General features: G+C 41.5%; 1 protein-coding gene across 1 annotated transcript in view; it reads left to right on the top strand.

The window, feature by feature from the left end:
• Nucleotides 1-13,112, top strand: part of SAR1B (secretion associated Ras related GTPase 1B) — a 32,355-nt gene extending 19,243 nt beyond the window's left edge. Inside the window, exons 4-7 of the mRNA XM_025387369.1 lie at nt 6,488-6,553; nt 9,599-9,702; nt 10,764-10,895; nt 11,891-13,112. Coding sequence (XP_025243154.1) covers nt 6,488-6,553; nt 9,599-9,702; nt 10,764-10,895; nt 11,891-12,007 — 419 coding nt within the window. The 3' untranslated portion in view covers nt 12,008-13,112. The remainder of the gene's footprint in view (nt 1-6,487; nt 6,554-9,598; nt 9,703-10,763; nt 10,896-11,890) is intronic.
• Nucleotides 13,113-23,186: the final 10,074 nt, after the last annotated feature.

Genomic DNA, 23,186 nt, shown 5'->3' with positions numbered 1-23,186 from the left:
TTTTTTTTTTTTTTTTTTTTTTTTTTTTTTGAGACGGAGTCTCACTGTGTCTCCCAGGCTGGAGTGCAGTGGCGCGATCTCGGCTCACTGCAAGCTCCGCCCCCCGGGTTCACGCCATTCTCCCGCCTCAGCCTCCCAAGTAGCTGGGACTACAGGCGCCCGCTACCGCGCCCGGCTAGTTTTTTGTATTTTTAGTAGAGACGGGGTTTCACCATGTTAGCCAGGATAGTCTCGATCTCCTGACCTTGTGATCCACCCGCCTCGGCCTCCCAAAGTGCTGGGATTACAGGCTTGAGCCACCGCGCCCGGCCTAAAACAATTTTTAAAATAAGTTGTGTGTTCTTGTTTTTTTAGAAAGACCCCCTGGGCCAGCTGTGGTTGCTCATGCCTATAATCCCAGCACTTAGGGAGGCACAGGCAGGAGGATAGCTTGAGCCCAGGAGTTCACGACCAGACTGGGCAACATAGCAAGACCCCGTCTCCAAAAAAGGAAAAAAATAATAATTTTGTTGTTGTTGTTTTTGAGACAGAGTCTCACTCTGTCGCCCAGGCTGGAGTGCAGTGGCGTGATCTCAACTCACTGCAAGTGTGGCATCCCAGGTTCACACCATTCTCCTGCCTCAGCCTCCTGGGTAGCTGGGACTACAGGAGCCCACCACCATGCCCGGCTAATTTTTTTGTATTTTTAGTAGAGACTGGGTTTCACCGTGTTAGCCAGGATGGTCTCGATCTCCTGACCTCCTGATCCGCCCGCCTCAGCCTCCCAAAGTGCTGGGATTACAGGCGTGAGCCACCGCGCCTGGCCAAAAATAATGTTTTTTAATAATGACTGTAAATTTTTTTTTTTTTCCTTTTTTGAGACAGAGTCTTACTCTGTTGCCTAGGCTGAAGTGCAGTGGCACCATCTCGGCCCCCTGCAACCTCTGCCTCCCGGGCTCAAGCAATTCTCCTGCCTCAGCCACTGGAGCCACTGGAGTAGCTGGGATTACAGGCATGTGCTACCAAGTGCAGCAAATTTTTGTATTTTTAGTAGAGACCAGGTTTCGCCATGTTGGCCAGGCTGGTCTTGAACTCCTGGCCTCAAGTGATCCACCTGCCTTGGCCTCCCAAAGTGTTGGGATTACAGGCGTGAGCCACCACACTTGACTGACTCTGTAAATTATTTAATAAATTTCATTTTGTATTTAAGGTTATGTAATGAATTTGAGAATAAAGTTAAAGTGAGAAAATTATTAGAAACAGAAACCTAATTTAACTTGTGACCTTACTTTTACAGGTGAAAATTTTATGAATCAGATAGACAAGTTAATCTATAGATTAATTATGAAATAATAACTATAGCCTTAATAATGAATATAAAATTGAGAACTGGACCAAAAAGTAGGTAATACTGTAATTATTTAGTTCAGTAAATGTTCAAAGAACAAAGAACGAGGATAGAACAAAACAAAACAAAGTATTTTATCTATAAAACAATTAGTGAGGTTGGAAAAGGAAGATTTCCTGAAATTGACAAATCGTCTGCAAAAACAGCATAATTTCCAGCCTGGCCAACATTGTGAAACCCCGTCTGTACTAAAAATACAAAAATTAGCCGGACACAGTGGCACATGCCTGTAATTCCACCTACTTGGGAGGTGGAGACAGGATAATTGCTTGAACCCAGGAGGCGGAGGTTGCAGTGAGCCGAGATCGCGCCACTGCACTCCAGCCTGGGCGACAGAGCGAGACTCTGTCTCAAAAAAAACAAAAAACACAGAAAAAGAAAAAACAAAACAGCATAACTGGAAGAGACTACAGAGTGGTCTTACGTATTAGGTGTAAGTCATTTTTTAATTTTTTGATGTTCTCTTTCATTTATTCAAATATTTATTGAGCACCTACTTTATGTCACACATTGTTCTAGATACTAGGGGAAAACAGATGCTATCTCAGCCTTTCCTGCAGCTCACATTCATTTCAACTCATATTTTTTAATTAATCAAAAGCATATGTGATCTGTTGTGGTGTGGAAAAGAAAAAATTTTTGAAAAGAAAAAAAAGCATATGTGAAAACCTACATATATCCTTTGATCTGGCAGTTCTACTCCTATTTACCCAAGAGAAATGAGAAAATATATTTACCAAAAACCTTGTACAAAAATGTTTATACTAGCTTTATTTGTTGGTGGTGAGTTGGGTTTTGTTTTGTTTTGTTTTTGAGTCAGAGTCTCACTCGGTAGCCCAGACTGGAGCACAATGGCACAATCATGGCTCACTGCAGCCTGGACCTCCCAGGTTCAAGTGATCTTCCCACCTCAACCTCCCAAGTAGCTGGAACTACAGGCACATGCTACCACATCTGGCTAATTTTTTAATTTTTTTGTAGAGATAGGGTTTCACCATGTTGCTTAGGCTGGTCTTGAACTCCTGGGCTCAAGCGATCCACCCACCCAGCCTCCCAAAGTGCTGGGATTACAAGTGTGAGCCACCATGCCCAGTCTATACAAATTTTATTTGTAATAGCCAAAAACTGGAAATACCTCAAATGTCCATCAGAAAAGGAATGGATAAATAATGGAATGCTACTTAGCAAAAAGATGAATAAACCACTGATAGATTCAGTCATATTATGCTACGTGGCCGAAGCCGGTCATAAAAAGTTATCTACTGTGTGATACCATTTATATGAAATTCTAGAACAGACAAAACTAACCTGTGGTAATGGAATTCAGATCAGTGGTTGCTTCTGGAGATGAAAATGGGGATTGACTGCGAAGGGGCAAGAGGAGACTTTCTGGGATGTTAACAGTGTTCTATATCTTAAATAGTCAAATTCAGACTTCTTTTATAAAGCAGAAAGTATCTTGGGGATTATTACCATAGAGGTGGTTTGCCAACCACATCTAAGCATTATCTTTTCCTTATGAACAGTGACTTTGAATATAGATTGTATTAAATATTTTATTCATTTGGCAATCTACACATATAATTTTTTTTTTTTTTTGAGACAAAGTCTCGCTCTTGTCCCCCAGGCTGGAGTGCAATGGCGCAATCTGGGCTCACTGCACCCTCAGCCTCCCGGGTTCAAGCGATTCTCCTACCTCAGCCTCCCGAGTAGCTGGGATTACAGGCGCCTACCACCACTCTCGGCTAATTTTTGTATTTTTAGTAGAGACGGGATTTCACCATGTTGGCCAGGATGGTCTCAAACTCCTCACCTCAAGTGATCCACCTACCTCGGCCTCCCCAAGTGCCAGGATTACAGGCATGAGCCACCGCGCCCGGCCCAGAATTTCTTTTTATTTTAAGACAGAGTCTCTCTCTCGGTTGCCCAGGCTGGAGTGCAATGGTGCAATCTCGGCTTACTGCAGCCTCCATCTCCTGGGTTCAAGTGATTCTCCTGCCTCAGCCTCCTAAGTAGCTGGGATTACAGGCACCTGCCACCATGCCTGGCTAATTTTTGTATTTTTAGTAGAGTCAGGGTTTCACCATGTTGTCAACGGTGGTCTGGAACTCCTGACCTCAAGTGATCCACTCGCCTCAGCCTCCCAAAGTGCTGGGATTACAGGCGTGAGCCACCGCACCCAGCCCAGAATTTCTTTTTCTTTTTTTTTTGAGACAGAGTCTCACTCTGTTGTCCAGGCTGGAGTGCAGTGGCACAATCTCGGCTCACTGCCAGCTCCACCTCCTGGGTTCACACCATTCTCCTGCCTCAGGCTCCCAAGTAGCTGGGACTACAGGCGCCCACTACCACGCCCAGCTATTTTTTTGTATTTTTTTTTTAGTAGAGATGGGGTTTCACCATGTTAGCCAGGATGGCCTCAATCTCCTGACCTCGTGATCCGCCCACCTCGGCCCCCCAAAGTGCTGGGATTACAATCATGAGCCAATGCGCCCGGCCCCCAGAATTTTCTAACAAGATAAAATACTCTGGGCTAAAGTAGCTACACTAACACTTATGTTGTCATTATGGGGCACTTGAGCTTTTGGCCATAAGAGAGTACTGGGTCTGGAATTACCCTCCCACTGTACACAATTAGAAAACTGGACAAAAAAAGATGCTACAACTGTTTTCAGACATTGGGCAACAGCTAGCCCAGGACTGTGATTCCTGAGAGAAAGGAAACAACTCTATTTTAGTTTTATGCGAAGAGGTAATTTTCAGACCATGGTGCAAAGAGAGGATGCCCAAACATAGTCCAATAGTCTTGCTGAGTTGAGGAGATGTAGACCAGAATTTGGAGAGGCCAACAGGACTAGAATTTTTTTGCTAGGACAGAGAGGAGGGAGTACCAGAGAGGAGGGACCTCTAGAGAGAAAGGACTCTAGAAATTTACATAGCCAGATACCAATCTGTGTATGCAGTGGGTAAAACTCCAAAAGCCTAGTCAAAGAACAATTATATGTTGGCCAGATAATTACTAGAGCTCTCATGGGGCTAGGAATCATTGTTGTTTAATCCCATTTAGCCTTCTAACAAATCTTAAAAACTGATCTGCAAGCAAGTGAACTGTCAGAACAAAGTTCAACCTTCTTCAAAGGACTACAACAAAATCCAGCACTCAATATGAAATTACTAGACATGCAAAGTAACAGGAAAGTGTGATTCAGTCAGTAGAAACAGACATAAGTGTGACAAAGATGATGGAATTAGCAGATGAAGACATTAAGACAATCGTTATGAATGTCCTCAAGGACTTAAAGGAAAATACAAACATGAGGAAAGAAATGGAAGATATAAAATGGAATCAAATGAAACTTCTAGAAATGAAAAATACAGTATTTGAAATGAAACTTTCTTTTCTTTTCCTTCGAGACAGGGTCTCCCTGTGTTGCCCAGGCTGGTCTCGAGCTCCTGGGCTCAAGTGATTCTCCCATCTTGGCCTCCCAAAGTCTGGGATTATAGGCATGAGCTACCATGTCCAGCCTGAAATGAAAATTTCACTGGATAAGATTAATAGTAAATTAGATAGTGCCAGTACTGCAAAAGGAAAGACCACTAAACTTAACTCAATGCAATAGAAACTATCCAAAATGAAGCACAGAGAGAAAAGTGACAGAAAGCAAAATAAACAGAGCCTCGATGACCAGTGGGACAACATCAGGCAGTCTAACAAACCTGCAACTAAAGTCCCAGAAGTGGAATGGAGGAGGAAGAAAGATAGTTATGGAAATAATGGCCACAATTTTTTATGATAATTGTTTTTGTTATTAAAGACTGTCTTATGTCGGTCATGAGAAAATTATTTCACCTGTATCATTTAAGATGAATTATATGAACAGTTATTAGATTGGAGCAGTTACTTGAATTCATAGCAAATAACTGTCTGAATAGATTAACATTTTCAGCAGGAAGAATAGAGAAGGAAAAATAAATGTTGGATTTGTGGTGAGTAGAATACCAGAACTGAATATTACAATTATTTGTTATATTGTCAGTATGAATTGGTGTATATCTAATTACAAAAAAGGTATTATTGTACCAGTTCCTAAATGTTTGATTTGACCTTATTTACAATGAAAGTAAATCAAACATTAAGTAGTCATGTAAGCTATTGTTAGAAATGCTTGTTCCCTGGTGCTGTAAAGAAATAGCACTTAAACGTAAATTTAATTTCCTCAGCAAGGCCATTTTTACTTTCTGCAGAAAGGGTACACTCGCCAGCAATTTTGCCACAAGAGTACACCGAACAAAGGAGACACGGTCATTTATAATGTGATGCGTCCACCCTGCTGCTGTGTCCGGTTTCCATTGGCCGGAATGGGACCTCACATTCTGTGTTTGTCCTGATTGGCTAGCAACTTAGAACTTTTTTTTTTTTTTTTTGAGACGGAGTCCCGCTCTGTCGCCCAGGCTGGAGTGCAGTGGCGCGATCTCGGCTCACTGCAAGCTCCACCTCCCGGGTTCACGCCATTCTCCCGCCTCAGCCTCCGAGTAGCTGGGACTACAGGCGCCCGCCACCACGCCCGGCTAGTTTTTTGTATTTTTAGTAGAGACAGGGTTTCACCATGTTAGCCAGGATGGTCTCGATCTCCTGACCTCGTGATCCACCCGCCTCGGCCTCCCAAAGTGCTGGGATTACAGGCTTGAGCCACCGCGCCCGGCCAGCAACTTAGAACTTTTTAAAAGAGGCAGAGGCAGAGGAGAACAAAGGAAGGAGGAAGTAACTTGTGGTATGCTGAGAAAGGTAAAAACACCTTCAAATAAGGAAGAGGAACAGGCTATGACCTAATGCTTGCTTGGACCAGTATAAGTATGTCAGGACAAATATTTAGGCTAAATTGTGGGAGCTAAGAACATAAAGTACATTAATTTCTTTATTACAGCTGGCAGATATTTAAGAATGTTAGCATGGGTCTTTGAATAAATTTTGCTTCTAAGAGAAGTTACTATTTATTCCTAATTAGATGGGGAGGAAAGTCTTTGAAGAGTAACCTCTACTTTTAGTATTATTAATGGGTTTCTGATTTTCATGTTGTAAAAATATTTTAAAATCTTATTTAGCTTCAGAAGAACTGACCATTGCTGGCATGACGTTTACAACTTTTGATCTGGGTGGACATGTTCAAGGTAAGATTCTTTTTTTTTTTTTTTTTTTTGAGACAGGGTCTCACTCTGTCTCCTGGGCTGGAGTGCAGTGGTGCAATCTCAGCTCACTGCAACCTCTGCCTCCTGGGTTCAAGTAATCTTCATGCCTCAGCCTCCCCAACAGCTGGGATTACAGGCATGTGCCACCGCGCCCGGCTAATTTTTGTATTTTCAGTAGAGATGGGGTTTCGCCATGTTCAAGGTAATATTCTCTTACTCTTACAGTCACTTTGTTTTATTTTAACTTAACAAAAATGTGGCCATTAGTTCTAGTGCATGAAATCTCATTCCAGTCACGCAAGGCCAGAGTAGATTTAAAATTTAGGGATTATTACTCCCCAATAAATGCTTTAAAAGCAAAGGGTGATTTTCATGATACTTCTGGCCAATTCAAATCGGAATTGCTTTTGGTGGTAAAGTGTATGAGTAAAATTAACTTCCATTCTCTCTACTTCAATCTACCTCTCACTGTCATAATCATGTTATGAACATGTTACTGCTCTGTAAAACAAACAAACAAACAAAACAAAACAAAAAAACCTTCAGTGGCTAACTCATTACCGACAAGATAAAGGCCAAACTCATTAACCTGGCATTCAGGATCTCTATGATCTGTTCCCAGTTTACTTTTCTGGGCTTTTAAAAATTATTTTATAGAGACAGGGTCTCACTCACTGTGTTGCCCAGGCTTGTCTCCAACTCCTGGGCTCAAGCAATCCTCCCACCTCAGCCTCCCAAAAGTTGGGATTATAGGTGTGAGCCACCACACCTGGCCTACTTTTCTGGTCTTTATTTCCCACTATTCCCCTTCCCATTCTTTTTACTTCAACCAAATCAGACCTTCTTGGTGTTTTCCTAGCTCCGTGCTTTTGTTCATGCCATCCCCATCCACACATGAGTAACCCCTTCAGGCCCCAGCATATGCCCTGCTACCTCCCTTGGGAAGCCATTCGCAGTTGGAGTTCTCTCAGCTGTACTTCATAGCACTTAGTATATTTGTGTACATGTCTGCAACAAGTTTGGAAAGACTGCCTTATCTCCTTTATTAAACTTGTGGAGACTAAAATCCTGTTTTGTTTTGTTTTTTTTAATTAAAAATTTTTTTTGTAGAGATGGGGTCTCACAATCTTGCCCAGACTGATTTTGAAGTCCTGGCCTCAAGCAGTCCTCCTACCTCAATTTCCCAAAGTGCTGGGATTACAGGTGTGAGCCACCACACCTGGCCTGTTCATTTTTTATATCCCCAAAAGTATGTGGCAACATCTACCTCATAGTAAGTCATAACTAATGAATATTACCGAGTTGGTGGGCATTCTAAAGACCTGATACGACATATAGTTGAAAAGATTGTAAATGGTTCTGACTAGTGAAAGCACATTTGAGACATGTAATTGTCTGGCATATACACAAAATAATTTCTGGAATATGATTATTAGAATTGGAATCTAATGGAATTTGTCTGAGACTTCATTTCTATATTGTTTTCAAGACATGCCATAATGGCTGGGTGTGGGTCTTAGGCCTATAATCCCAGCGCTTTGAGAGGCTGAGGTTGGGAGGATCACTTGAAGCCAGGAGTTCGAGACCAGCCATGCGACATAGCAAGACCCTGTCTCTACACAGAATTTAAAAAATTAATGGGGCATAGCGATAGACACTGATAGTCCTACCTACTCAGGAGGCTGAGATGGGAATATGGCTTGAGCTCAAGAGTCTGAGGCTACAGTGAACTAGCCTGGATGACAGAGCAAGACCCTGTCTCTTAAAAAAAAAAAAAAAAAAAAAAAGATACGTCATACAACTCAAGTCAGTGAAGAAAGTTACATTGTGGAAAAAATTACTCTTATGATTTCATAGACTTTAGTTAATTATTAACCTTTGAGCTTCTTTTCTGTTATGAGTAAAACAGTTTTTATGTTTTTTTTTTTAAATTTACTTATTTTTTTGAGACAGAGTCTGGCTCTGACTCCCATGCTGGAGTGCAGTGGCATGATCTTGGCTTACTGCAACCTCTGCCTCCTAGGCGCCATCCTCCCACCTCAGCCTCCCAAGTAGCTGGGCAGGCACACACCACCACATTTTCTAATTTTTTTTTTTTTTTTTTTGAGACAGAGTCTGTCACCCAGACTGGAGTGCAATGGTGGGATCTCAGCTCACTGCAACCTCCACCTCCCGGTTTCAAGTGATTCTCCTACCTCAGCGTGGGACTACAAGTGCCCGCCACCAAGACCGGCTAAATTTTTGTATTTTTAGTAGAGACAGGGTTTCGCCATGTTGGCCAGGCTGGTCTCCAACTCCTGACCTCAGGTGATCCACCTGCCTCGGCCTCCCAAAGTGCTGGGATTACAGGCATGAGCCACTGCATCCAGCTTGGCTAATTTTTTGTGTTTTTTTGTAGAGATGAGGTTTCACTATGTTGTCCAGGCTGGTCTCGAACTCCTGAGCTCAAGCAATCCACCTGCCTTGGCCTTCCAAAGTGCTGGGGTTACGGGTGTGAGCCACCACACCCAGCCTTATTATTTTAACAAGCTTGTACCTGATATTACTTTCCTTCTGTCACTCATTCTAAATTTATCACTGGCAAAAAAAAAATCTGATAACTAGAAATGTCAAAAAATGAACACTGCATATATATGTAACATAAATACACACATTTTTATGTATATATAATTACATATATATGTAGTTTTTTTTACTGCTTATATTTTAGATTTATATAGTAACAGTCCTCCAATGAACTTAACGTGTATCATTTTGTTTTTATTTTTATGTTAAATATTCTACTTCTTACATATGGTAGTTGGAAGAGACTAAAGTATTTGACTTGGCCACAATCAAGGAAAACCTGAAATTTCCTCTTTGTTATTCTCAGAAGAATTTGGCACCATTATATTCAAGTTAATCTTTTAACTTGAATTACCAGCAGCTAAGGGATTACTGCACTTGATATCTTCTTGGACTCTTTGCTTAAACCATCTGCTGGGTTTGACCAACAAATAAACTCTGACTCCTGGTTGTTTTTGTTAGCTCGAAGAGTGTGGAAAAACTACCTTCCTGCTATCAATGGCATTGTATTTCTGGTGGATTGTGCAGACCATGAAAGGCTGTTAGAGTCAAAAGAAGAACTTGATGTAAGTTAAATAATTGAAACTAAATATAGTCAAATCACTCTGGTAAGCCTGCAGAAGTAGGTTGGAGATACAGGTATCAGAGTGCAGCTTTTCTGCAGTCTCTGATGAAACTCTTGGCAATTTGTTGAGCTCAGTGATTGCTTTAAGTAGTGATAGAATGCAGAGGCAGTAACTGAGTAATTGTAGCTATTGCCGAAGTACTAACATAGACATCCTTTATGAAGACTTAAGAAGCTCACCCTGTACAGAATGTACCCTTTTAGTATATTTCATGTCTGCTATATTCCTGGAGTGGGTTGATCTTGAGTCCCTGGTCATGCTAGGATGCTATTTCTTAAGCTACAACCTGGAAATGATAGGACTTGCCATCTTTGACACTACTCCCAGGAGTGAGCAGAGGCATATGTAGCTACCTCCCCTCCAGTATCCCAGGTCAGATACTTTGTAAAGGGGCCCAACAGCAGCAGGCAAGGTCAGCACCAGATCTGGGGCCACAGAGTAAGCAGGTCCATGATTTGGTTGAAGGTTGATCTACCATGGCTCTGCCTAGAGCAGGCAAACAAATACTTGTACATGTGGAAAAGGCCAGGTAGGTTCTATGGTTGCGAAACAAGGAAAGAGAATGCCTGAGTTCCTACTTTGTTCCAGAGACTGTGCGTATTACTTCATTTAATTCTCAGCTTCATAGGGTGGATGCTACTGCTCCTAATTCTCTCTGGAGCTTCAGTCAGGCTAACTTGCCCAAAGTCACATCTCAGAAGCAGCAGAACCAGAAGTGAAACCAGATCTGTCCACCTCTAAGGTGCTGGCTCTATACACTCTGTGTCACTGCTTTACAGGGTGAGCAGAGTAAACATTTACAGGAAGAGTCGTAGGAAGACAGAAGAATTGAGCGTATGGTTTCATTGAGGTCAATTTAAAATGTGGGGAAAGTTTGACAAAGAAAGTTGGTATGACATGATATGGTAGAGAATGAGTCCTTTACTGTTTTATCATATCAAAATAAGTTCTTCGGATGGTTTCATATCAACTCTTGTTTTGTATTGTTTTGTTTTTTTCAGTCACTAATGACAGATGAAACCATTGCTAATGTGCCTATACTGATTCTTGGGAATAAGATCGACAGACCTGAAGCCATCAGTGAAGAGAGGTTGCGAGAGATGTTTGGTTTATATGGTCAGACAACAGGAAAGGTAAAAAAAAAAATTATGATGGGTGTGTTTAATTCTACAGTACAAATGTCTTCTTAAATTACTATTGTCGAACTGTACAAGCCCATTATCTTTTTTTTTTCTTAAACCGTCATTTATACATGTGGGTCTTTTTGATGTCTTCATTTCTTTCTGCCATGGAATGAAACCTTTTCTTGGTGACAACAAAAATGTCAAGGATCAGTTATGCCTAACGCTTGTGCTTACGGGAAACTAAATTAAAGCTTTCAAAGTTATTCATCATACGTTTTCAGAATTAGCCACCAAACGATATATTTGAGTGTTTAAGTATACCAGTAGTGTGTTTAGGCCCTGAGTTTACCAGAGATAAATAAGACATAAACTTGGTTATGGGAATATTTTAGGATTTTCTGAGCATATACTTTATAATAAGCTTTAAGACAGATTGTTTTGGTATTCACTTTTCCTAGGATTTATTTTGGGGAAAACATCAGCATTGAAAAAATCCAGATAAACAATGGAAGAACCTCTGAGGCTTACAGAATTTTCTTAGTTTACATATACTATTTCAGGGTGGAGAAAGACTGCAGCATATAGCAGGAGGCTCTTAAGTTAGACAAAGTAGACTTTGGTCTGTTTTCTGTCTTTTTCATAAATTAGCTCGACATTAATTTTAGGAAATGCCTTGTTTGGTCGTAAACCTTCTCAGGGAATGTTTGTCTTTAATATTAGTGCAGCCAGTTTGGATTTTTTTCTAAGTCAGATTATTTTTATTCTTGGGTATCTTGCAAGCTAACCTCTTTCCCACTGAGTGGCCATCCTGTCCTAAGGTAGAGTGAGAGAAGGAGGCTTCTTGTGTGTTCATGGGGCTTGGATGCCAAGCAGCCATGACTTTATCACAGTCATGGATTTATCACAGCCATTCTTTGTTCTAAAATAGAACCTATAATTCTGCTGGGATGTGGGGCTTTATTAATTTCATAAAATTCCAACAAAATGTCTCTCTTCTCTTCTAGGGGAGTGTATCTCTGAAAGAACTGAATGCCCGACCCTTAGAAGTTTTCATGTGTAGTGTGCTCAAAAGACAAGGTTACGGAGAAGGCTTCCGCTGGATGGCACAGTACATTGATTAACACACACCCACGTTGGTTCCACGTGTCAACGTTCAGGCTTACTCAGAGATTTGATTGCTCAACATGCATAACTTGAATTCAATAGACTTTTGCTGGTTATAAAACATGTTTTTTAGATTATTAATATTATATCAACTTAATTTGAGTGAGAATTGAAAACTGATTCAAGTAAGTTTGAATATCACAATGTTAGCTTTCTAATTCCATAAAAGTAATTGGTTTTTACAGTTTATAATCTGACATCACCCCAGCGCCATTTGTAAAGAGCAACTTTCCAGCAGTACATTTGAAGCACTTTTTAACAACATGAAACTATAAATATAAACCATATTTAAAAGCTCATCATGTTAAATTTTTTATGTACTTTTCTGGAACTAGTTTTTAAATTTTAGATTACATGTCCACCTATCTTAAGTGTACAGTTAATAATTAGCTTATTCAATGATTGCATGATGCCTTACAGTTTTCAATAACATTTTTTCTTATGCAAACGTCATGCAATAAAACAAACTCTAATGTTTGGCATCCTTGTTGGGCAAATGTTTCATTTAAAGGTGTCTTATCTAGCTAGTATACTCTGAAAATTTGAGTATTTAATATTAGACATATGAGGTGGTTGTTGGGAAAGGAGATTCCTTCAGAATATTTAGAATAGCATTTAAGCCTCTCAAGGCTTATGTATTTACCATGAGATGGTTGTGGTCAGTTGCACCTGATACCATGTATCCCTGAATCATGTGTATTTTTATTAGTAATGCTGCCACTACCATTGCTGATGGGGTCTGTGTCCTAGTCCCTGTGGGATTGGCTTTCTGAAGAAAAGCGCATTTATGGTACACAAGGTTGATTCTCAGTTTGGTAGGCTCTGTAGTTCCATCCCAGGTGTCTAATTCTGAAGTGCTGCAATCTTATTGGTGCACAATGGGGTAATCTGTGCCTCTTCCCCAAAAGCAATGACAGGCGCCACTCTCTCCACATTTAGATATATTCCCAGTCTCTTTACATTTAACGGTACTCCCTGGAGCAAGCAATAAGTAGGACCTTGTGTGCAGTTTCATTGTAGAGACATGTATATCTGAGGAATAAAACAGCTTGTTTTGTGTCAGTCTGAGATATGTGGAGATTTTGTTCCTATCCTATAGCTCTTTTGTACTCTTTGGCATATTTTATATCCTGGTAGAAGAAAACAAGTGCTTGTTTCCAATTTTCTTTTTTCTTATTTGCTCTCAGGTAGTTCTCACTTCATACAACAAAGACTTTTTGTTTGTTTGGCTTTTTGTTGTTGTTGTTCTGTTTCATTTTGTTTTAGAGACGGGGTTTCACCATGTTGGCCAGGCTGGTCTCAAACTCCCGACCTCAAGTAATCTGCCTGCCTTGGCCTCCCAAAGTGCTGGGATTACAGGCGTGAGCTACCATGCCTGACCTAACGTTTGTTTTTAGATATTATGCTTGCCATGTGATAGGGCCTGCAAGCCTCATTGCTAGGCTTACTAAGAAAATTTTAGTTTTTCAAAAGCTTTATAATTTCTTAAGAAATTGAATTTTTTTATATTCCCATCATTAGTAATATAAAATGAAAGGTAAGTGCCAAAAATGTATTTTTAAAGACCCTCAAGTTTAAGATTTATCTTGATTATAAGCCAAGTTTTATAGTATATTTAACCAATTCCATCAAGAATAATTTTAATATCAAAAATTAGTGATTTCTGTAGCCATTGTCCATGTCAGAGTTACAGTCCTTTTTGTCATCGATAATACAACCTATGAAGCAGATAAGGATTGAGGAATATGACTGGAAGGAACTACTATTTAGCTAAGGGGACAAGGTCACTTCTTAAGATGACGTTTGGTTTCAGTAATCTGACTATTCTGTTTCACTTTCATCTTCTTTCTAAATGAAAATAAAAGTGCTCCCTCTCTTCCTAGAAACATCAGTAGCACTACGGGAAAAGTAGAACATGACATTGCAGCCTATTGATTTCTTCTTCCAGATAGATTTAAAGTACTCCTTAAGTTCTGACTAAATAGAACTAAGTCTTATTAAAAATAACTGTCTCCTGTTTGTGTTATCTGTCTTTAGTACCTTCGGGGACCTGCCTTTCTTCTTTTTTTTTTTTTTTTTTTTTTTTTTTGAGACGGAGTCTTACTGTGTCGCCCAGGCTGGAGTGCAGTGGCCGGATCTCAGCTCACTGCAAGCTCCGCCTCCCGGGTTCACGCCATTCTCCTGCCTCAGCCTCCCGAGTAGCTGGGACTACAGGCGCCCACCACCACGCCCAGCTAATTTTTTTTTGTATTTTTAGTAGAGACGGGGTTTCACCGTGTTAGCCAGGATGGTCTCAATCTCCCGACCTCGTGATCCGCCCGTCTCGGCCTCCCAAAGTGCTGGGATTACAGGCTTGAGCCACCGCGCCCGGCCTGCCTTTCTTCAAGTATTTCCTAGAGTATCTGTTGTGATACTGAAGAAGTTAATTATTTGTGTTGTAAATTGGCATAAAGGAAAAAAACGTACTGGTTTCTCTAGCCAGGAAAAATGCTTTCTGGTATAATATATCTCGCTCCAGAACCCTCATTCTAATTGTAACACTAGGATCAAAGAAACAAAGTCACTTTGTGGACCACAGCTAAACTGTGGGTATTTTCCCAAAGATACAAGATTTTTATGGCCCGAGCCTCTAGAAAGGAAGCCATGTTTAGCAGCAACCAGCTTTCCTCCCAGCTTTAGGGGGCAGAGTTCCTGAGCCAGAGGACTTAACTGTCCAGCTCTGAGAACCTCTCCAGAGTATATGCACTGGGTACTGCTCTTTTTCAAGAGAACCAAAGTAAGAGGATGGCAAGAAACAGTAGAAGCACAGAGGAAAGACAGCTCTGCATGTGCCTGTGTGAACATGTGCATCCATGGAGTATTTTCCAGGTAAATACTGGTACTGGGGACATAGGCTAATTGTGTGTCCCACACTGTAAGATGTTAGGGTGTAGTTAACACTGTGGCATACATCCAAATCAGGCACTGTCCAAAATATTTTTTAAAATCTGAAGTCTGAAATGTAAAAATATAAGGTCTCAAACCACTTTTACACTTTTAAAGAGATTCTTATCCCACACCTGTTTTACTGACTGCTGTTAATTACACTTTTGGATCAAGCTGGTTAAATTGATAGATTTCAGTTTATCTCAGTGAATTTTTAGAATGGAGATTATGGCATTTTTTAATTGGAGAACAGACATTTCTCTTATTCTCCAGTGAATAAGAAAATTATTCACTGTTGGTTTAAACCAGTATCTTTGTATGAGTGCCAAAGATATATGAACACAGATACTGCCTGTGTAGACCTAAATTTTAGTTTTGTGTACCTGGATTCATATACAAATTTTTTGTGGTTTATAGCATAAAAGCAGAACATTGTTTCTTTTCTTAGTTTTCAACCAGCTCTTTTTTCTTTTTTTTTTTTTGAGACGGAGTCTTGCTTTGTTGCCCAGGCTAGAGTGCAGTGGCATGATCTCAGCTTACTGCAACCTCCACCTCCTGGGTTCAAGTGATTCTCCTGCCTCATCCTCCCAAGTAGCTGGGACTACAGGCGCACACCACCATGCCCGGCTAATTTTTGTATTTTTAGTAGAGACGGGGTTTCACTATGTTGGCCAGGCTGAGGTGGGCAGATCTCGAACTCCTAACCTCGTGATCTGCCCACCTAAGCCTCCCAAAGTGCTGGGTTTACAAGCGTGAGCCACCATGCCCAGCCAATTTTCAACTGGCTCATACTTCTTTATAGTGCTTTCCAGCACATAAACTACATATAAATCATTAAAATAGGGTGATAACTGTGATAATAGTGTTTCTTGCCTTCTAGAAAATTATTAACTACATTCAAAACCCAGCATTTCATATGTTCCATCATTAGAAACAGATAGTTCTAGTTAACACAATTGGAGAGTTTCAGGAGAAAGGTTTACATTTTCTGAAACTGTATTTGGTAAGTGACTCAATGTGGTATTTCAGTCTTGTTAGTCACTTAAATGACTGAAGTTTGCAAGGATTTATTGCCAAGTAAAATTTGACCAGAGTGCACTGAGAATAGCTACATAAAGGGAAATCTCTCAAAATTCCTTCTGTTCATTTAATTTGGAGCATATTGTTTAAATCATTTTAAACATATGTAAAAAGTTGGTGAAGCATCAAAAAATCTTCAAGAAACAATGAAAAAATAGAAATTAGCAAACATAAGTTTCTTAATGCGAAATTAATAGGGAATAAAAGGTAGCCTGTATTAAAAGCCAGAGACTTTGCTATAAATACAAGAGTTGAGGAAAACAGTGTGCTTCAATTAAGGACTAAATTATCAAAACTGCATGTTTGTTTGTTTGTTTTTGGAGACGAAGTCTCACTCTGTTGCCCAGGCTGGAGTACAGTGGTGCGATTTTGGCTTACTGCAACCTCTGCCTCCTGGGTTCAAGTGATTCTCGTGCCTCACCATCCTGAGTAGCTGGGATTACAGGTGCACCCCACCATGCCCAGTTAATTTTTGTATTTTTAGTAGAGACAGGGTTTCATCATTCGGCCAGGCTGGTCTCGAGCTCCTGACCTCAAGTGATCCACCCGCCTCGGCCTCCCAAAGTGCTGGGATTATACGCATGAGCCACTGTGCCCAGGCTAAAACTACATGTTGATGCTTCTGGTCATTTCCATTATTATCCTTCTTTTGAAATTCAAGTTAGTGCTTTTTAACCAAATAAAAGAACCAGCTCTTGGGATATGTGACTCTGCCTCTGTGTAAAGTGACTGGAATTTTATTAAAACCATGTTTCCACTTCTGAACCCTATAACCATTCCCCTCACAAATTCCCACCCAACACCTGGATTTTAAAGATCCTCTAGTGTCAAGGGAAGCTACAGAGTCTATTAAAGATGCAGTTCTGAACCAATTAATTTTTGTCCTTATAATTTAGAGCATTAAATAGCTAATATATTTAATGGCACTAATTGTTGTTCACGGCTTTCATCATACTTTTAAACAGAATCCAAAGTAATCAAAGGAAAGTAAGTGAAGCTATCCAAAGCCAACTTTGTTTCAGGTGTGTCCCCTGCCCCAAATAGATTTTAGGGCAGAAATAGGAAACTGAGTTTAAAAGCTGCACTGGAGTAGATGGATTCTTCAGCATACTTTTTTTTTTTTTTTTTTTTTTTTTGAGATGGAGTCTCACTTTGTCGCCCAGGTTGGAGTGCAGTGGTGTGATCTCCACTCACTGCAACCTCCACCTCCCAGCTTCAAGTGATTCTTCTGCCTCAGCCTCCCAAGTAGCTGGGATTACAGCATCCACCACCACAGCTGGCTAATTTTTGTATTTTTAGTAGAGACAGGGTTTCACCATGTTGTCCAGGCTTGTCGAACTTCTGACCTCACGTGATCTGCCTGCCTCAGCCTCCCAAAGTGCTAGGATTACAGGTGTGAACCACTGCACCTGGTCAGCATGCATTTTAAATAGTGGCTTAGATTTAGTTTTAAATATTTTGGGGTGAAAGGCAGGAACAGTTCTGTTTTTGACATACAGGTTTTCTTTGGGATTGTTTTCATTTTCAAGTATAGATTCACGTCAGAATGGCTAACTTAACATGGGTTTCTATATTCCCTGGTGTTGCTCCTAACCTGAACTCATAATCAGTTGCCATACTGAGGCAAGAGCACTCAGGGTAAATGTAGTCAAGTTAATTTAAAAGTGATAAAAGTGTTTTTCCATGGTGAAGCCTTCAGTATTTGGCTGAATGTAAAGTATGTTGAAGTGGTAAATTGATGGTAAGTTGTTAATCACTAACCTTGTTTGCACTTTTGTACACTGCTGCTTGCACTAGGATCTTGGTGTGAATTTTCAACTGTTTCACAGTGTATACAGATTATTAAGGATAATTTATACGAAGATGTTTCTGTTTAACTTTGTGTGTTTTACAACAAAGAGCTATAATAGATGGTTAAACGTTTTTGAATTGTGTTTATATGTTATTTTGATTATGTTCTATTATCTTTTCACCTCCCATGAATTTGAATGTCAGGAAGGGAAAAATAAAATACTAATCTGGTCTTGAAGAACTCTAGTGTCAAGTTCCATTTTTATTATCCAACTGTAATTTTCATTTTGTTCATTAGAAATTTCTTGGACTTTGAAAATTACAAAGATTGTAGAACTTTTTCTTAGTGCAAGGATTCTAAGGTACCTTTGCTCAAGTACTAAGGCCTAATTTGTGCGGTAAAACTGAAAACAACTTATGGACAAACTGAAGTGGTACACAATGTCGACTCAGTTGAAATGTGAAAAATAAGACAACCATTTTATCTACATTAAGGTTCTCTAGTATGCACAGAATCTCCTGGAGAGCTTTAAACAACACACACACACACACACACACACACACACACACACACACTTAAAAAAAATCCTACCAGAGATTGTGATTCAGTAGATCTGGGGGTGGAAGTGGGAGGCAGGAATCTGACTCTTTAACAAGCTTCTCAGTTTTTTTCTTTTCTTTTTTATATACACTCTCTCTTTCTTCTTCCTTCTTTCTCTCTCTCTCTCTCCCTCCTTCTTTCTCTTTCTTTTTTTTTTTTTTTTTTTTGAGATGAAGTTTTGTTCTTGTTGCCCAGGCTGGAGTACAGTGGCACGATCTTGGCTTATTGCAACGTCCACTTCCCAGGTTCAAGTGATTCTCCTGCCTCAGCCTCCAGAGTAGCTGAGACTACAGGCACGTGCCACCACGCCCAGCTAATTTTTGTATTTTTAGCAGAGACAAGGTTTCACCATGTTGGTCAGGATGGTCTCGATCTCTTGACCTCGTGATCCACCCACCTTGGCCTCCCAAAGTGCTAGGATTACAGGTGTGAGCAATCGCATCCGGCCTGGTTTTTTTTTTTTTTTTTTTGAGATGGAGTTTTGCTCTTGTTGCCCAGACTGGACTGCAGTGGTGCAATCTCCGCTCACTGCAACCTCTGCCTCCCAGCTTCAAGTGATTCTCCTGTCTCAGCCTCCTGAGTAGCTGGGATTATAAGCGCGTGCCACCATGCTCAGCTAATTTTTTGTATTTTTGGTAGAGATGGGGTTTCACCATGTTGGCCAGGCTGGTCTTGAACTCCTGACTTCAGGTGATCCACCCACCTCAGCCTCCCAAAGTGCTGGGATTACAGGCATGAGCCACCGCACCTGGACTTCTTTTCTTTCTTTTTCCTTTCCTTCCCTTTCCCTTTCTTCCCTTTCTTTCTTTCTTTTTTTTTTTTTTTTTTTTTGTGGGGACAGGGTCTCATTATGTTGCCCTTTCCTTTTTTTTTTTGAGACAGGGTCTCACTGTGTTGCCCAGGCTGGAGTGCAGTGGCACAATCATGGCTCACTGCAGCCTCGAACTCCGGGGCTCAAGCAGTCCTCCCACCTCAGCTTCTGAATAGGACTACAGGTATGTGCCACTATGCCCAGCTAATTTTTTTTTTTTTTTTTTTTTTTTTTTTTTTGAGATGGAATCTCGCTCAATTGCCCACGCTGGAGTACAGTGGCACGATCTCGGCTCACTGCAAGCTCCGCCTCCCGGGTTCACGCCATTCTCCTGCCTCAGCCTCCCAAGTAGCTGGGACTACAGGTGCCCGCCACCACGCCCAGATAATTTTTTGCATTTTTAGTAGAGACGGGGTTTCACCACGTTAGCCAGGATGGTCTCGATCTCCTGACCTCATGATCTGCCCTCCTCAGCCTCCCAAAGTGCTGGGATTACAGGCGTGAGCCACCGCACCCGGCCAACCCAGCTAATTTTTTAGTAGAAGCGGGGGTCTAGTTATGTTGCCAACGCTGATCTCGAACTCCTGGCCTCAAGCAGTCCTCCTGCCTCAGCCTCCCAAAGTGCTGGGACTGCAGGTATGAGACATTGCTCCCAGCTTCTACTTGTTAGTTTCAACTCAACAACTGAACTCCTGGCTGAAGGTATCCTCCTACTACAGCCTCCCAAAGTGCTGGGATTACAGGCATCAGCCACCACACCTGGCCTCAGCTTTTTCTGAAGCTGAAGTCTAAATTTTTCATTTAGGAGAAATATTAATATAACAATATTGCTAATAATAAATGATCCTTAGTCAATCAGTGACACAAAAAAGGGTGTAATGATTTTTGGTAAGGATTATCAAGTTAGAGATTTAAATCCAAATATAAAACCTTCCTATAGCCATCCCTTTAATCTTCCCACTAACAATGTACAGCAATGACAACAAGCTTTGTGCTACCTCTTCAATATAATCCATCACAACTCTATTACAGTTGGGCCTATCAGAATATTTACCTATGGAACCAGGCGCAGTGGCTCATGCCTGTAATCCCAGCACTTTGGGAAGCCGAGGTGGGCGGATCAGCTGAGGTCAGGAGTTCAAGACCAGCCTGACCAACACGGTGAAACCCCATCTCTACTACAAATTCAAAATTAGCCGGGCATGGTGGTGCATGCCTGTAATCCCAGCTACTTGGGAGGCTGAGGCAGGAGAATTGATTGAACCCAGAAGGTGGAGGTTGCAGTGAGCCGAGATTGCGCCATTGCACTCCAGCCTGGGTAAAAATAATATTTACTTATGGACCTTTATGTTATTTGTTGAGTTGAAACTAACAAGTAGAAGCTGGGAGCAATGTCTCATACCTGCAGTCCCAGTACTTTGGGAGGCTGAGGCAGGAGGACTGCTTGAGGCCAGGAGTTCAAGATCAGCCTTGGCAACATAGCAAGACCCTGCTTCTATTAAAAAATTAGCTGGGCATAGTGGCACATACCTGTAGTCCTATACAGAAGCTGAGGTGGAAGGACTGCTTGAGCCCCGGAGTTCGAGGCTGCAGTGAGCCGTGATTGCGCCACTGCACTCTAGCCTGGGCAACACAGTGAGACCTTGTCTCAAAAAAAAGGAAAAAAACTAACAAGTAGATAGAAAGAGTGAATGCACTGAAGGGACCAATGCTTAAAAAAAATCTCTGGGGCCAGGCGCAGTGGCTCATGCCTGTAATCCTAGCACTTTGGGAGGCTGAGGCAGGTGGATCATCTGAAGTCAGGAGTTTGAGACCAGCCTGGCCAACATGGTGAAACCCCATCTCTACTAAAAATACAAAAATTAGCCAGGTGTGGTGGCACGCACCTGTAATCCCAGCTACTCGGGAGGCTGAGGCAGGAGAATCACTCGAACCCCCCCGGGTGGAGGTTGCAGTGAGCCAAGATCGGGCCACTGCACTCCAGCCTGGGTGACAGAGAGAAACTCTATCACAAAGAAAAAAAAAAAAAGGTAGGCCGGGCGCGGTGGCTCAAGCCTGTAATCCCAGCACTTTGGGAGGCCGAGGCGGGCGGATCACGAGGTCAGGAGATCGAGACCATCCTGGCTAACATGGTGAAACCCCGTCTCTACTAAAAATACAAAAAACTAGCCGGGCGTGGTGGCGCGCGCCTGTAGTCCCAGCTACTCGGAGGCTGAGGCAGGAGAATGGCGTGAACCTGGGAGGCGGAGCTTGCAGTGAGCCGAGATCGCGCCACTGCACTCCAGCCTGGGTGACACAGCGCGAGACTCCGTCTCAAAAAAAAAAAAAAGGTCTCTGGGCATCATGGCTCACACCTGTGATCCTAGCACTTTTGGGAGACCAAGGCAGGTGGATCTTTGCTTGAGCCCAAGAGTTTGAGACCAGCCTGGGCAACATAGCAAGGTCTCATCTCTACAAAGAACACAAAAATTAGCTGGGCACAGTGACATGTACCTGTAGTCTTAGCTACTCTGGAGGCTGAGTTGGGAGGATCACTTGGGCCCAGGGAAGTCAAGGCCACAATGAACGGTGATTGTGCCATTGCACTCCAGCCTGGGAGACAGAGTGAGACCCTTTCTCAAAAAAATAATAAATAAAGAAAAAGAAAAAAGAAAGAACAGAGAAAACGAAAAGAAGGTCCAGTTTATTTAGCTCATTTTATTGAATTTAGATACATACATAATTTCAACCAGACTGTCTGATGTTTGTATCAACTAGACTATCCAACATTTGTAACTAATAGTATACAAGTAATGCAGGTGTCACAGCTCCTAGCAGAATTGAAAGGCACTTTGTTGGGAATAGGGAAAATTCCTAGGAAACAATGGAAATGAAGCCCTCTGGGTGGTGACTGCCATCCTTTTAACTGAAAGGTGGGGACAAAAGTTGAGTAGCCTGTTGATTAAAAACAAAGATTCTAAAACAAAACAGAGATCCTAAAATAGGCTCTATTTCTGCAGAGTCCCTTATTCACGGTTCAACTGGGGGTTTAGTTAATTGACAAAAGTCAAGGCCTATGTTTATAAAGCCTCTTAATTTATTTAAAATTAGACACCAAGGCTCAATACTTTTCTTGCTACTACTTAGTAAACAAATTAAGTCTTACCTTGGAATGTGGATTTTTATTCTGGGGGCATTATGGAGAAAAATTTGAGATTTTTTTTTCCCAAGACAGAGTCTCTGTCACCCAGGCTGGACTGCAGCTGCAATCATAGCTAACTGTAGCCTCAACCTCCTGGGGTAAAGGGATCAACCCACCTCAACCTCCTAAGTAGCTGAGACTACAGGCACACACCACCACATCTGGTTAATATATATATATATACACACACACACACATACACACACACACACATATATATATTTTTGTTGTTGTTGTTGTTGTTGAGACAGGGTCTCGCTATGTTGCCCAGGCTGGTTTCAAACTCCTAGCCTCAAGCAATCCTCCTGCCTCAGCCTCCCACCCAAAGTGCTAGAATTACAGCATGAGCCATGGCACCTGGCCTAAGATGTGTACTAAGGTCACTGTGACTTCAGTGATGGCAATATGCTACTACAAATAAGCTGATAATGTTATAAAAAGAAACTGAATAGTTTTTTGACTTGATCATATTGAAGAGGTTTGGGATAGTGGGTAACAGATTCCTTTAGTCACAAAACTTTGCATGAAGCATGTCATGTGGATGTCATGAGGAAAGATCATTGGAGGTTAGGTGAGGATGGAAGAGAGAGAAGTACTTGCTGGGGGATGGGGGGTGCGTAAAATGAAGAATTTTGTTTCTTGGTGTGTGTGTGTTGTTTTCGTTTTTTTGAGACAGAGTCTCACTCTGTCGCCCAGGCTGTAGTGTAGTGGTGGGATCTCGACTCCCCGTACCTCTGCTTCCCAGGT

The sequence above is a fragment of the Theropithecus gelada genome, chromosome 6 (genome assembly GCF_003255815.1).
Source record: "Theropithecus gelada isolate Dixy chromosome 6, Tgel_1.0, whole genome shotgun sequence".
Lineage (NCBI taxonomy): Eukaryota > Metazoa > Chordata > Mammalia > Primates > Cercopithecidae > Theropithecus > Theropithecus gelada.
This window is presented reverse-complemented; position numbering and strand designations above follow the sequence as displayed.